The sequence below is a fragment of the Phyllostomus hastatus genome, unplaced genomic scaffold, assembly GCF_019186645.2.
Source record: "Phyllostomus hastatus isolate PE091 unplaced genomic scaffold, TTU_PhHast_1.1 phas_contig_148, whole genome shotgun sequence".
NCBI classification, from domain to species: domain Eukaryota; kingdom Metazoa; phylum Chordata; class Mammalia; order Chiroptera; family Phyllostomidae; genus Phyllostomus; species Phyllostomus hastatus.
In genome coordinates, this window is record NW_025333607.1 from 22,525,992 (window position 1) to 22,538,279 (window position 12,288).

At 67.2% G+C, this 12,288-nt stretch overlaps 1 protein-coding gene across 3 annotated transcripts in view; it reads left to right on the top strand.

The window, feature by feature from the left end:
- Positions 1-200: 200 nt before the first annotated feature.
- The window catches only part of NR5A2 (nuclear receptor subfamily 5 group A member 2), an 87,801-nt gene continuing 75,713 nt past the window's right edge, over positions 201-12,288 (top strand). Inside the window, exons 1-2 of one of the 3 annotated variants that reach the window (XM_045817145.1) lie at positions 201-502; positions 9,877-9,968. In XM_045817145.1, the coding sequence (XP_045673101.1) occupies positions 393-502; positions 9,877-9,968 (202 nt within the window). In that variant the 5' untranslated portion in view covers positions 201-392. Of the gene's footprint in view, positions 503-9,355; positions 9,747-9,876; positions 9,969-12,288 lie in introns of those variants that run through there. The other 2 variants (XM_045817137.1, XM_045817152.1) reach the window with 2 other exon arrangements.

The window sequence follows — 12,288 nt, forward strand, 5'->3', positions numbered from 1 at the left end:
CCTCTCGGCTCGGCTCGGCGTAGCGCCTCTCCGCTTCTGGGTTAATCATTTCTCCACCACTATCTGCCAAGAGTTCTTATCTGTTTTGCTGTCACTTTAGAACAGGGTCCCCTTATCGACCTGCGTAGAGTCATGTGACCCCGCCGAGCCTATGAAAAGTTTCCATTTTTCTAATTAGGCACCATCCTGAAACTGGATGCATGGTTTACGGCAGGTCACAAACGCTAAAAGAAGTACAGAGTCCAGGGAGAGACTTACTTGGAACTTTCTGAATTCTTGGATTTTTTTTTTCTTTTTTGCTTTTTTCACATTCTCAGGACGGGCCCGTGTGGCCAGGTGCGTCCTCTCCCAAGGCCACAACATTGGATGAGCCGCCCGCTTCCCTACGCCCGATGACTCCTGCTGTGCGCCCAGGGACCATCTGCGCGTCCGCGAAGAATGTCTTCCCGCGTGGGTTCCGGGGACTCACGGGACCTTCGGAAGCACGGACGTGCACCTGCTGGTGAGTAGGAGTCGCCCCATGAACTGCCTGCCTATTATTCGGCTCCCACAGGAATGCGTGTGACCTAATCTCATTGTTGATGCTGTCAGTACTGTCCCCACTTCCTGCTGTGTCCACTGAAGGCTCAGACGTCCACCCACACCACACACTCGTCCCTCCTGAAGTTGAGCCGGCGCAAACGGGCGTTTCAACGGTGGTTTATTATGCGCACCGTTGTGGGGCGCAGTTCTGCTGGCCTGAAGTAGCTGGGGAAGTGTACCCGTTTCATCCCTGCTATTTTCCGAGAATTCTAATCACAAGTAATAAGCTAAAATTTGAAAACAACTTGAAATAAATTGGCCATATGGACTGCTCAATCACTGGTCAGACTTGCCCGGACGGCTTTCAGACATGTGTGAAGTTTCGGGCCACACCACAGAGCGCTGCCTCATTCGCAGCAGACACCACGGGAAAGCTTTTGTTTTTCTGGCCAGTAAAAGTCATACAAACACACACACACACACACAATCATTAGTTAAGGATTACTGTCTGTGTGTCAAAATAATGGCCATGTCTTGTATTTATAAACACGAGTAAGCCCATAAGGATAATTTTCATTTAAAAGATTAAAACGGAGAGTCAGGAACTTGTCAACGCCAGGGCAAGAGCGCCCTGGGTCGGCGGTGGAAGCGGGAGACCAGTCGGGGTCGGGTTACTGGCCCCTGGAGGCCCCGTGCCTTTCCGCCCCGGTTTCTGAAGGCCTCTGAGCGCTTTCCAGGGCTGCCTGGGGGCTTCCCCGCGCCCCGGCCCCAGCCTCTGCGGGCCGAGGACGAGCACCGGGCCCGGCTCTCCCGCCCGCTCCCTGGGTGACCAGCTGACCCCGCTGAGCGCAGTGATTGCTTTTTTATGGGCGCACTACACCCTGGAGTGCACCAATGAGGAAATGGTTACCAGAAAGACGTCCTGTACCGAACGGGAAAGAACACCCGGGAATGGCACGCAGGGCGCACCAGGGGATCGATTGCTCGGCAGATAAAAGCAGCTACGGGCACGAGAACGGGGCTGACGGGGGAGCACCGAGCGGTTCCAAGTCGTTTCCGCGGGCGACCTGTCCCTGCGGGCGGCAGCCGCGAGGGGCGATCTGTGGGCTCCGCGTCGGGGGCGCGCGGCGAGGGCAAGCTCAGCCGGGGACGCGGGCGGCGCGCGGGCGCGGCGGGCCGTAGCACACCGGGCCGCGCGCGCGCGCGCCCGGGGCGGGGTCACGAGACCACACAGGCCCATCGCCTGGCGCAGCGCTGGGGCCGCGGCTGGGTTCGACAGGGTCAGGGGGAGGAGGAGGCGCGCTTGCATTTCCCTTGGCTACCGCCACCCGCGCCTGAGAGGCGGGGGGCGTCGGTTCCCAGCGCGCGGAACACCTGCCGCGGGGGGGCGGCCTGGCTGCAGAGGCCCGGGCCGCGCGGGACGCCCGTCCCCCCACCCCGGAGAGAGACTGCTGGAGACTGCGCCTCGGGGAAACGTCCCGGGGGAGGCACCCGGCCAGCCTCCCCAGCGCCCTAAACGTGCCCAAGCGCTTCCCCGCGCCGGACCCCGGGATAACAAAATTCCAGGCCATTTCCCGGCAAACGAGACTTCTTTCCGGATCTTGCGCGCAGCCGCCGCCCCCTCCCGGCCCCGGCACACGCCTCCCGGTTCCCGGGTATTGCCGCCCTGCGGGTGGCTGAGACGTCCCGGTTTGGAACCTGAGTCACCCGGAGGAGGCCGCCGGCAGAGCCCGAGCGCCCGCGGGGCAGCCTTGGAGGAGGGCCGAGTCCATCAGCCTCGGGTTCGAGGCTGGACAGAGTCACCCGAAGGGCTGGCTGGGAGGAGGAGGGGCCACTGTGCACTCCTCAGTCTGCACAGTGGAGCCCAAGAGGCTGACCCCCACCCCCGGTGGGGGGGGCAAGCTGCCCCGTGGACTGGGCTGGCACAGCCCCGGGCTGGCCCACTGAGCAGAGCCCTTGGGCACACTGTTCCGAGAGTCTGAGGTCTCCAGGCACCTTTGAGATGGGACCAGGGACAGAGCGGCTCTCCACACGGAACCCGGGTGTGGAGGGGTCGGTCGATCAGCACTGCCGCCTCCACGCGAATTCTGTGTGCCCACTGGCAGGTGGGCCTCTGTTTGTGTACAAGCTGCCCCTCTGGGTCCCTGCTGGGCCGAGAGTGCTCTGCCCGGTGGTCCCCTTCGCCTCCTGGAGTCTCGCTGTAGCGCGGTGACCGCCTCCGGGAAGCCCTGGGCCCTCGGGGCTCTCTGTGGCGGAGAGCGAGGGCCGTGGGTCCTGCCGACCCCTGGGATGACAGTCGCCCACGCCCGGGCTCTGGCTGCAGGCAGCTGAGCTCTGCCACCCCCTCCTTCCCCCCCAGCCCCCCACACCCCGGGGCTTCCGGGGACCCCCGCCCACAGCTGGGACTCAGGCTGAAGGGTGTCTTCAGTGCCCCTTCGAGGAAGCCGGGAGAGGTCTGTGGAGGGAGGGCGGACAGGGGCTTGGCAACCCTTTTCACTTGACCCTTCCACCCAGACACGCCGTCTGGTGTTATCTGGGACTCGGCCTTGAACTTGAGCTGAGCCAGAGAAGGGCCCTGGGAAGGCTGCCACCTGGAGGCCCAGCCCCCCCAACCCCCCGAGGCACGGCGCTCACGGGGCAGGCTTCAGAGTCAGGCTCCCAAGCCCAGAGCCCGCTGCAGGGTACAGCTCCTTGGGGGGGGGGGGCTGCACGTCCTCACTCGGCCCCTCCTTGGAACAAAAACTTCCCAGAGAATCCGGTTAGCTTCTAGGAACTACGGGAATGTGGAGGAGGGGACGCTGTGGTCTGGGGGCACCCAGAGAAGGGGTGAGATGTGACCAGGGAGCCTGAGGAAACCTGGGGGGCCCATGAGGACCAACCACGGCCGGACCCAGTCCTGAAGGCGGCCGCTTTCCCAGTCTGGGGGGAGCGCCGTGAGGTGTGTTCGGGTGGCTGAGGAGCACACACACACCCGACTTCCAAACGCCAAACGCCCCGGCCACAGAGGGGCGGAGGCAGCCCGGCGGGCAGTCTCAGCCGGGCGAAGGGAGCTGGTCCCGGAGGACGGGGAGCGATCGGGCCAGCCAGCGGGGTCGCCTTAGACAGAGGGGTGCGTGTGGGGGGGCCGGCGGCGAAGGAGGGGACAAAGGGGACCCGAGCCAAACCCCTGGCTCAGTGGGATGAGCCTCTGTGGCTGATGCTGCTAAAACCCTGTTCTGCCGGCGAGAGCAGAACAGAAAGGTTGAGCGTTCTGCCCAGAGCCGCACAGCTCGCCAGGACAGCGAGCTGCAGACGGGACGCAGGGGTGCGAGTCTCCGACGCTCGCTCTCTCTCTCCTCCAAGGGGCACCTGGCTCCCCCCGCCCCCCACGGCTAGGAAGGAGTTTTAATATAAAACAAGTGGCTGGATTCAGACTCTCTTCAGGGAGGCATTTGGGATTAAGAAAGGAATTTGTCCTCGGCTCCTTATCACCCTGCTCGCTCCACAGGGGAAATGAGACCTGAATCCCCCATAGGCATAGGCGGGCCTCAGGGTGGGGACAGCCCTGGGTGCCCTGGGGCCCGGGGGAGGGGGAGGGGGTGAAGCCTCACTGGTGCCGTGGCAACGGACAGAGCAGGGAGGACACGTGGAGAACATCCAGCGCCTCTGCTGGGGGTGGTAGTGGGTCTGAGGACGACAGAGACCCACTCAGAGTGGCAGCCTTTAGAGAGAAGAAGACTTGCCCCCTGGGCCCCAGGGGGACGGGGCAGGGAGGGGGCCTTTAGGAGGCACCACCCTTTCGTAAGCACTCGGCATGAGTCTGAGTCCGGCACCCGGGCGTGTCTCCAGCAGGGCCATGCGGGCCCCAAGCCCGCCCGCATCCTCCCTTGGTGCCGACCCGTCTCTGCGTCTGGGCCCCAGGTTCCGCAGCCTGCGCCCCACCGCCTCCTGCGTCCCGACAGGACAGGATGGGAGAGAAACCCTGTGGGGACCACCCCCACCCCACCCCACCCCACCCCGTCAGGCCCCCGAAGCGACTTCCCAGTTTCCAGGCCAGAAACCGGGGGGAAGCGAAAGGACTTCTCCCCTCCTCAGGGCACGTGGGCCGAGGTCTCTGAGGCAGGAAAGCTGTCTGCAGGTTAGAGGGGAGCTGACACACCCTCCCCCACCGCACGGCCCTGACGCGTCCCCGCGTCCCTGGGGTCGCCGCCACCGCAGGCCCCGCCTCCCCAGCACCCAGGGTCCTCGCTGTCCGACAGGGACTCCGACCGCTCGACGCCGCGGCTCCGCAGGCCTCAGACCCAGCGGCCCTGGGCGGGGCGCTGCCCCCGGGCAGCAGCCCAGCGTGAGGGGAAGTAGGGAGTGTTCCCTACTGGAAGATTCCAGATCCCTCTGGAATCCTGCAGCCCCACCCGGCTCTGGTGACCGACCGCAGGGCGGGAACAACCAGGCCAGGCCGAGGAGGGGCTCGGGGCCAGGGGAATGCTACCCCCAGGCTCCGCTGGGTTCCCTGAGGGCTGGGTGGCCTGCTGGCGGGGGGATGGTGCTGGAGACCGCCACTCCTGGTCCCGAGGACGACCGGGTGGCTGCAGTTCTGGGCTGGCGCGGACGGCTCGTCTCCACTTCAATCGGAGCGAGGAAGAGGTGGATGAAATTGGACCACCCGCCCAAACCTGTGTCCCCGGCCACTCATCTCCCCAGCGGGCGGTCGCCCAGAAAGTCACGGGTGCTCCCAAGGCCGGAGGCGCTGGGCCCCTGGGCGGGTACAGGGCACCCTAGAGAAAATAAAGTCAAAAAGTTCTACAGCGAAGCCTTCCTCCAGGGAGCTGCGGATTGCCAAAATCCGACCAAACTCCTCAACCTCACCTCCCCCACCGCCCGGGCGAGGGCGGGAAGCGGCCTGGGGCAGGGAGGGGCAGAGCCGGAGGCGCCCAGGTCCCCCGACACTGGGCACGCTCGGCCCCGGGAGAGACGGGCCGCGCGGTGCAGGTGCGGCCGGAGCAGGGCCCCGCGGCGCCCCCAACGGCGGCCCCGCGGTCGGCGGCGGTCGTTTACACGGACAGTGGAAAGGGATTGAACTTAAAAATAAACAAACAAACAAAGCAGGACTTCTCGCCTATTCAAGTTTATCTCTTCAAAGCCTCGGCCAATACACAGTTCCTTATCATTAATTTATAGGTCTGAGCTGCAATTTAATTCCTCTCTACTCAAAACCTAGTGCTGGGGACGCCGGTGGTGGGGGGCGTGGGGGCCGGCGGGCAGCCCAGCGCGCAGCGCGCAGCGGCGGAGTCCGGAGTTTCCGCTAAACTTCCCTTGCGGGGGGAAAGCGAAGCGCTGCCCTCGCGCTTTTCTGGGTGGGGAGGGCTGGCAGGTTCCGCCGGCCTGAGGTCAGGGGCTGAGAGGAGCCGCCTCCCCTGGAGTTTCTGCTGGAGGTCTTCGGGGGCGGGGCGGAGAAACCGAGATTGTTTCCCGCGGCTGAAAAAGTAGACACGTGCGATGGGAAAAGCGATGCATTGTTCTGGTTTCTCAAAAAACACCGGCAAGCAGGACCGGAGGAAGCTTTAGAAACTGTTTGCAAGGATGTAGACCCGCAAGGCTGGTGGGGGAGGGGGCGGTCAGGGGAGTTCTCCCCCCACCGCGCGCCCCCGCCCGCCCGCCGCACGGGCGGGCCCTCCACTCCCGTCTCCCGCAGCCTGGGTCCGCCGAGCCAGAAAACTTGACCCGCGGCCCAGGACCTTGACGTGCGTCCCTTCGCAGCCGTCGGTGTTCAGCCCAGGTCAAGGGCAGGCCGCTCCCCGAGCTGCGGAGCGCGTGCGGAGCGCGGGGCCCTACCGGCGGCGGCGCGCGGGGAGCGGGGCGCGCGGCCTGCGACGCAGAGCCGGGATAACATATGCCAGGACCGCGCTCCCCGCGCTCGTCAAGGCTGCGGGAGCCTCCGGAGCCATCAGCCTTTATAATTGCACCCGTCAATCAGCGCTTTCGGGCCGCAGGAACCGCGAGGAGGAGCCCTGGAGACCCCCGCCCCCGCCCGGTCAGGAAGGAGGCTGGGGAGGGAAGGGTGCCCCAGGTCGGCAGGCCTGCAGCGAAGACCCTCAGATCCAGCCCCAGGCCTGTGGGTGTCTGAGCTTGTCCCCACCCAGGGGCGGTGTCCGGCGGAGAAGGGGGTGCCTTGTCCTTCCAAACCAGTCCGTGTGTCTGTCGGTCAGTCCAGGCCACACCGGCCCTGTTCCCGCCCCACCTCAGGCCTCCCCTCCCTGCTCGCCCTGCGGCCTCTGCCACCTGGACCCGTCCGCAGGCGGCAGGACCCAGGCAGCGCGGGCGGCGCGGCTCCTCCTCCGCAGCTCTCCTGGGGGGGAGGCTGTTCCAGGACGCCCAGACTCGGCACTCGGCGCGGGGCAAGTGGGTGCCCGGCTCTGAGAGGTGGGGCCGGGGACACGCCGCGGAATGCAAGGGTCAAGGGGCCAGAGGTGAGTGGTCACACGAAGGCAGGGAGAGGGGAGAGGGTGCTGGCGATGTGCCTGGCGGAGGAGGCCGGCCCCCGCCCCCGCCTCTGCGGCCGCCCCAGGGATGGGGCTCCGCTGCGCAGAGCCCCAGGAGACGCGAGCGTGTCCTCTCTGAGAAGAGCCAGCACCCCACCCCCGCGTCTGATCAGCAGAAGACCCCCTGCGCCCTGGTGCCCCCTGGTTTTGCTGCTCGCTGAGCAGGGCGTGGGCCTGGACTGGCCCCTCGGCCAAAGCCGAAACCCGGGGCCTCTCCTCCTCCCAGGACCGCGCGCTGTTCCAATGGCGGATCTCTAAAGCCGCGGCCCCAGCCCCACGTGCCCCCGACCGCCCGTCGCCCCTTCCGTTTAGTGAGGCGGTAAAGGAATATCCGCGGTCCTTCCCTCCCCGTCAGCCCCCACCTTCGGGGGAGGGGCGGAGGGGCGAGGGCGCGCGGGCTGGGCCCTGAACGGCGCTCCGGGTTAGTGCCCAACGCCAAGTTCTCCGGGCCTGGGTCGGCCCCACCTCGAGTCCAGACGCGGCGCTCGGTCCTCGCCAACGCTCCGCTTCTGTCCATCCTGCCCCCTCCTCTCCCCGCCCCTCCCGCCGGCGGACCCCGGCTGCCAGCCCGAGCTGGGGAGGCAGCGTCAGTGCCCCCGCAAGCTCTCTGATGGCAGGGGAAGGACCCCGTCCCAAGTTAAGGCTTTGCACCAAACTGGTTTGCTGGTTTTCAAAGTTCACCCGAATCCACAGGCAAAACCCTGATTTGGGCCTCGGGATTCATTCCTGTTCTGGAACGTGTAGAGATGTATACACATAAATTTTCACGCTCATATTCCAAACAAGTGGTCGCACACCATGCTGAAAGTGGATGGACACGTCAGGAAAATGCGAGCATCTTAATCACTAACTGCAGCGACTCCGGCCCACGCCCCTTTGCAAACGGGGGTCAGCGCCCCCACCCCAGCCCACCCCCGGTTTCACTGCTTCCATGAGACCCGAGACTGCTACTAACACCAGAACCTCAGCAAGGTGCATTGTGAACAGATACGGAGGAGCAAAGCGACCAGTCCGCGCAGAGGGCCCGCGCCAGCCGCCGAGGCCCGGCGCGCGGGCGGGCGGGGAACCGCGCGTTCCCATCCGGCCGCGGCTGTGCGCCGCAGAGATTGGGGCCGCTCCCCGTTCACCGCGCCCTGCGCCCCCCGTCCGAACAGGCGGCGCGCGGATCTTTGGAGATTCGAACCCACCCCCTCTCGCGCGCACTCGGGTAATGCCCCGACTCCCTCCACACGCGGCGGGGAGGCACCTCCCGGGCGCCAGGGGGCTGGCACGAGCCGGCCTCATCCCGGCGGGAGGAGAACTGGAAGCCCGCGAGAGGCGGCCGCGCCGGCGGCCGAGGAGCTCGCCCGGCAGATGGCTCCTCGAAACTTTAGGGAGGGCTGGGCCTCCGGGCCTCCCGCGGCCCGGCCCGCCGAGGGGACGCCGGCGTGGAAAAGCAAAGCCCAGGCGGACGTCTGCGTCCTCCACGGGCGCAGTTCAGTGAAACTTGGGGAGCCAGTCGCCAGCCTTGGGTTGGGGGGCGGGGGGGAGGCGTTTTCAAGAGAGCAAAGGACCTGGACGAGAGAAACAGGGGTAGGTGTTCCTCCGATTTCCGGCGAGTGGGCGAACTCTCGGCGGGGCGACGCGGCTGTCCCCTGCGTGAGCCGAGCTGCTCCGCCCCGCCAGGGCGCCGGGGGCCGCGCGGACCGAGCGCCTCCGGGAAGAGAGCCCGACACCCCGGCGAGGCGGGCACCTCTGCCTCTGAAAAGAGCGGCGAGCTGAATGCACCATCTCTCCCCTTTAGATTGTCGAATAGGGTGTTGGAGCCCCCCCCCCTTCAGCCCCTCACCCGACGTACACACGAGGGCGCACCCCACTCCCCTCCGCTCGGCTCCCCCTCGGCTCACGGAAATCGCAGCCCCCGCCTTCCAGCCGCCGCAGCTGCGCTCAGGCAGAGGTCGCCGCTCGCCCGCGGTAAGACCCGGAAGCACCCGGGTCCCCCGCCCCGGGCCAGGGTGCGGCGGGAGGGGGGTTAGGCGGGGTGAAGAGGTTGGGGCAGGCGCGGGGACTGGGGCGTGCGCCGCCTCCTCATTGGCTGGCGCCTGGGGTCCGACCCGAGTCCGGAACCCGAGCCCCCCGTCACTGTCATCAGCCCTCATCGCAGGCTCCCCTGCCCCCGGCCCGCTCACCTCCCTTCTCCCCCGGCCCCCTCTTCCCTGCCTGCACCGTCACCCTCGGGGCTGCGAAGAGCGGCCCTGGGACCCGCGGGAGGCGTGAAGGAGGCGCGAGAGCGAGGCTGGAACTTCACACCCCTCACTTGTGACTGCGCGCGCCAGGGAGCAGGGACCGGGAAGGGGCGGAGAGGAGAGAAGTGCCGCGCGCGCCAGAGAGACCCCGGTCGGTCCTGAGCTCGGCAGCGCACCCAGGGTGGCAGTCGCGGAGCCGATCCGCAGCAGAGACTGCGGCCCCGCCGTGCGGCGGCACCCCTGCCCGGCCTCCCGTGCTGCGCACCGAGAGCTCGGCGCGTCCGGATCCGCGCCCCGGGCAGCTGCGCCCTCGCCGCCGCCGCCCTCGCCGCCCTCGCCGCCCTCGCCGAGCCGAACCAGCGCGCTCGGGCTCCGCCGGGTCTCGAGCCCTCGGTCTCCTCCTCGCGGCACCGCGCGGCTCAAAACTGCGGGACTGGACGGAGCACAGGGGTCCGGACTCGCAGCCCCGGAGGAGGCGGAGGTACACTCCAGCGAGCGGGCGGGCGAGCGGACCCCGGCGCCCTTTCCTCCTTACCGCCGGAGCTGAATCTGCGGTCGCGCCCAAGTGCGGGGCTTCCTCACGGACACCGAGCCCCTCTCCCCGCCCGCAGCCGCCTTGTCATGCTGCCTAAAGTGGAGACGGAAGCCCTGGGCCTGGCCCGATCGCATGGGGACCAGGGGCAGATGCCGGAAAACATGCAAGGTAAGCGGCGCGGCGCTCCGGCTCCCGCGGCCACAGCACCCGGACTCCTCGCGCCCGGTGTGGCCGGGCCGGCCACGCGCGGGCGTCGGGCCCCCTCTCCGGGCAGGCATAAAAGTTTATGGCTCTGGAACCATGCGGCGGGGGCGGGGGGGCACGTTTTCCAAGTAATGCCGACGGGCCGCTTCTGATTACGAAGGGAGAAGCTTCAAGCTCCGGGGCCACCCGAGTGGAGTCTTCGCGCTCAAGGGGGCTGCGAACGGAAAGGAGTGGGTCCCTGGGAGCTCGAGCAGGTCCTCGGTCCCGGAATGGGGGCGGGGGATGGGCGCGCGGGTGTGGAGGAGAACAGCCCGCTCGGGCAGGACCCCGCGGAGAGAGAAGGTGACCCCGGCAAGGCCTGTGTCGGCGTCAGAATGCCCATGGGCAGCCCAGGGCCTCGGCAGGTTCAGCAGAGCGGGCAGAACCGAAGAGCCGGCCGCGGCCCCGACCCCACGATCCGCGCGGGTCCTTCTGGAAGGGGTGGGGGAGGGCCGGGCGGTGTGGCTTCGCACCCCGTCGCAGCCCGCGGGCGGGCACACGGAGGCCCTGTGTGTTTCCCCTGCTCCTGATCGCGGACAAAAACAGCGGCTCTCGCTGGCTGCGTTTCCACCGAATTCCCAGGTCACGACTCCGGCTCTGGTCGCGAGAAGCCATTCACAAGTTCGCCGCGGCGGCCGCGGGCCGGGCGGGGAACAATGAATGCTCGGAAGAGTTACGGGTCCCCACGCTCGCCCCTGCCCGCGCGCGCAGGATGTACGGGCAGGCAAGCCTGGGATCCCGGAATGCTTCCTGCCGTCCCGGGAGCGAACTTGAAAGGGCCGCGAGGTTTCGGGAGCAGAGTTCAGGGCTGCTGAGCTCACCGCTCGGCCGCGCCGGGGAAACCGGCTGGTGGGGGGCGGGGGCGTCGGTGTGCGGCGGGCCTGGGGTCTCTGGGACCCTCGGGTCTCTCCAGCCCTCCGGGAAGGGCTGTGCGAGTCCCCTGGGCCGAGGCCCCCGAGGCCGACTTAGAGTTTGGCCGCGGAGGGAACCGGGTTGGCCCAAAGTGGCCTTGCCTGGCGGTCCCCGGGTCCCCGCAGCGGCGGCATGGGGGCGCGGCGTGGAAAAGCCCATCTGCTGCCGGGGAAGCCCTGTCCGCAGACCCTCCGCCTCCAGCTGCCGAGAGAGAGGACTCCTCTGGGCCACCGTGAGGCCGGCGCGACTTTTGAGTCCAAAAGGGAAGTTTCTGCTTCTCACCCTGACTCCTGCGTTTCCCAGGGACCCGTGGAGACGCCAGAGCCTGAAGTTTGGGGGGGGGGCGGAATGGGAGGGAAATGCCCTTGTAACATTCTCTTTCTGAAGTTTGAGAGGGGAGTTCTGGATACGACCTACTGACCCAAAGCAGAACGTCCGTTTCCCCGTGCCCCTGGCTCCGGGGGAGCTGCTGGCCGCGCGCGCACGCGCTTAGCCTTGGGCACGAGAGCGCTCGCCTGGGCTTCCTCCAGGCCACACGGCCGGAGCGGAACCCCTGGGGAGGAGCCGGTCGGGACTCGGACCCCATTCCCACCTTTGCTCCGGTTTCAGCCCCAAACACCCCAGCCGACCGTGGGGAGACCTGGCTGCACAGTGCCGCGCGCCCAACTTCGGGGGAACTTCTCCCAGGGCCTCTGAGGCCCCAGCTTCCCAAGGCCCCACCTCCCCTCCACTTCCCCAAGATAGGGACTTCTTTGTCCCGACAGACCCCGTTCCCCAGACGCCCTCCTGCGTTACACCACCTGGGGAACTCGGGGAGACGCCCCCGGGTCGCACAAAGGCGTCTGTCTCTCTGCACGGCTTCCGCGGGTGAACTTTCCAAGTGTCCCCACCCCAGCCCCGTCTTTTCGGTGCAGGGTTCCCACCGTGGGCTCCCAGTCCCCTACACACGGCGGTCTCTCCGCACCCCTTAGGTGCGAAGTTGGCATTGACTTTGGGGGGACAGGGAGGTAGGAAGTAACAGACGTGGTAAAGTACACTTTTTTCTGCCCCTAAAACTTGCCGCAGGCGATAGTCACGAGTTTTAGGAGAGATGGGACTGAGTCGAACTTCTCCAACCTGCTACCTCCCCAAGCCCCAGGTTCTCAAAACCGGGGTCCGCCCGCTTCCGCCGGGGACCCAGGCTGCGCCCTGGAGGACCGGCCGGCGGCTTCTGCGTCTGGCTCCAGGCTGAACCCCAGCCCAGGACTCTGCGCCTGCGGTGCTGGGCGCGCCCTCACCGAGTTGTGCCCCTCCCCACGGCCCCTTCCGGGGCCTACAGAACCCTTACAGGAAA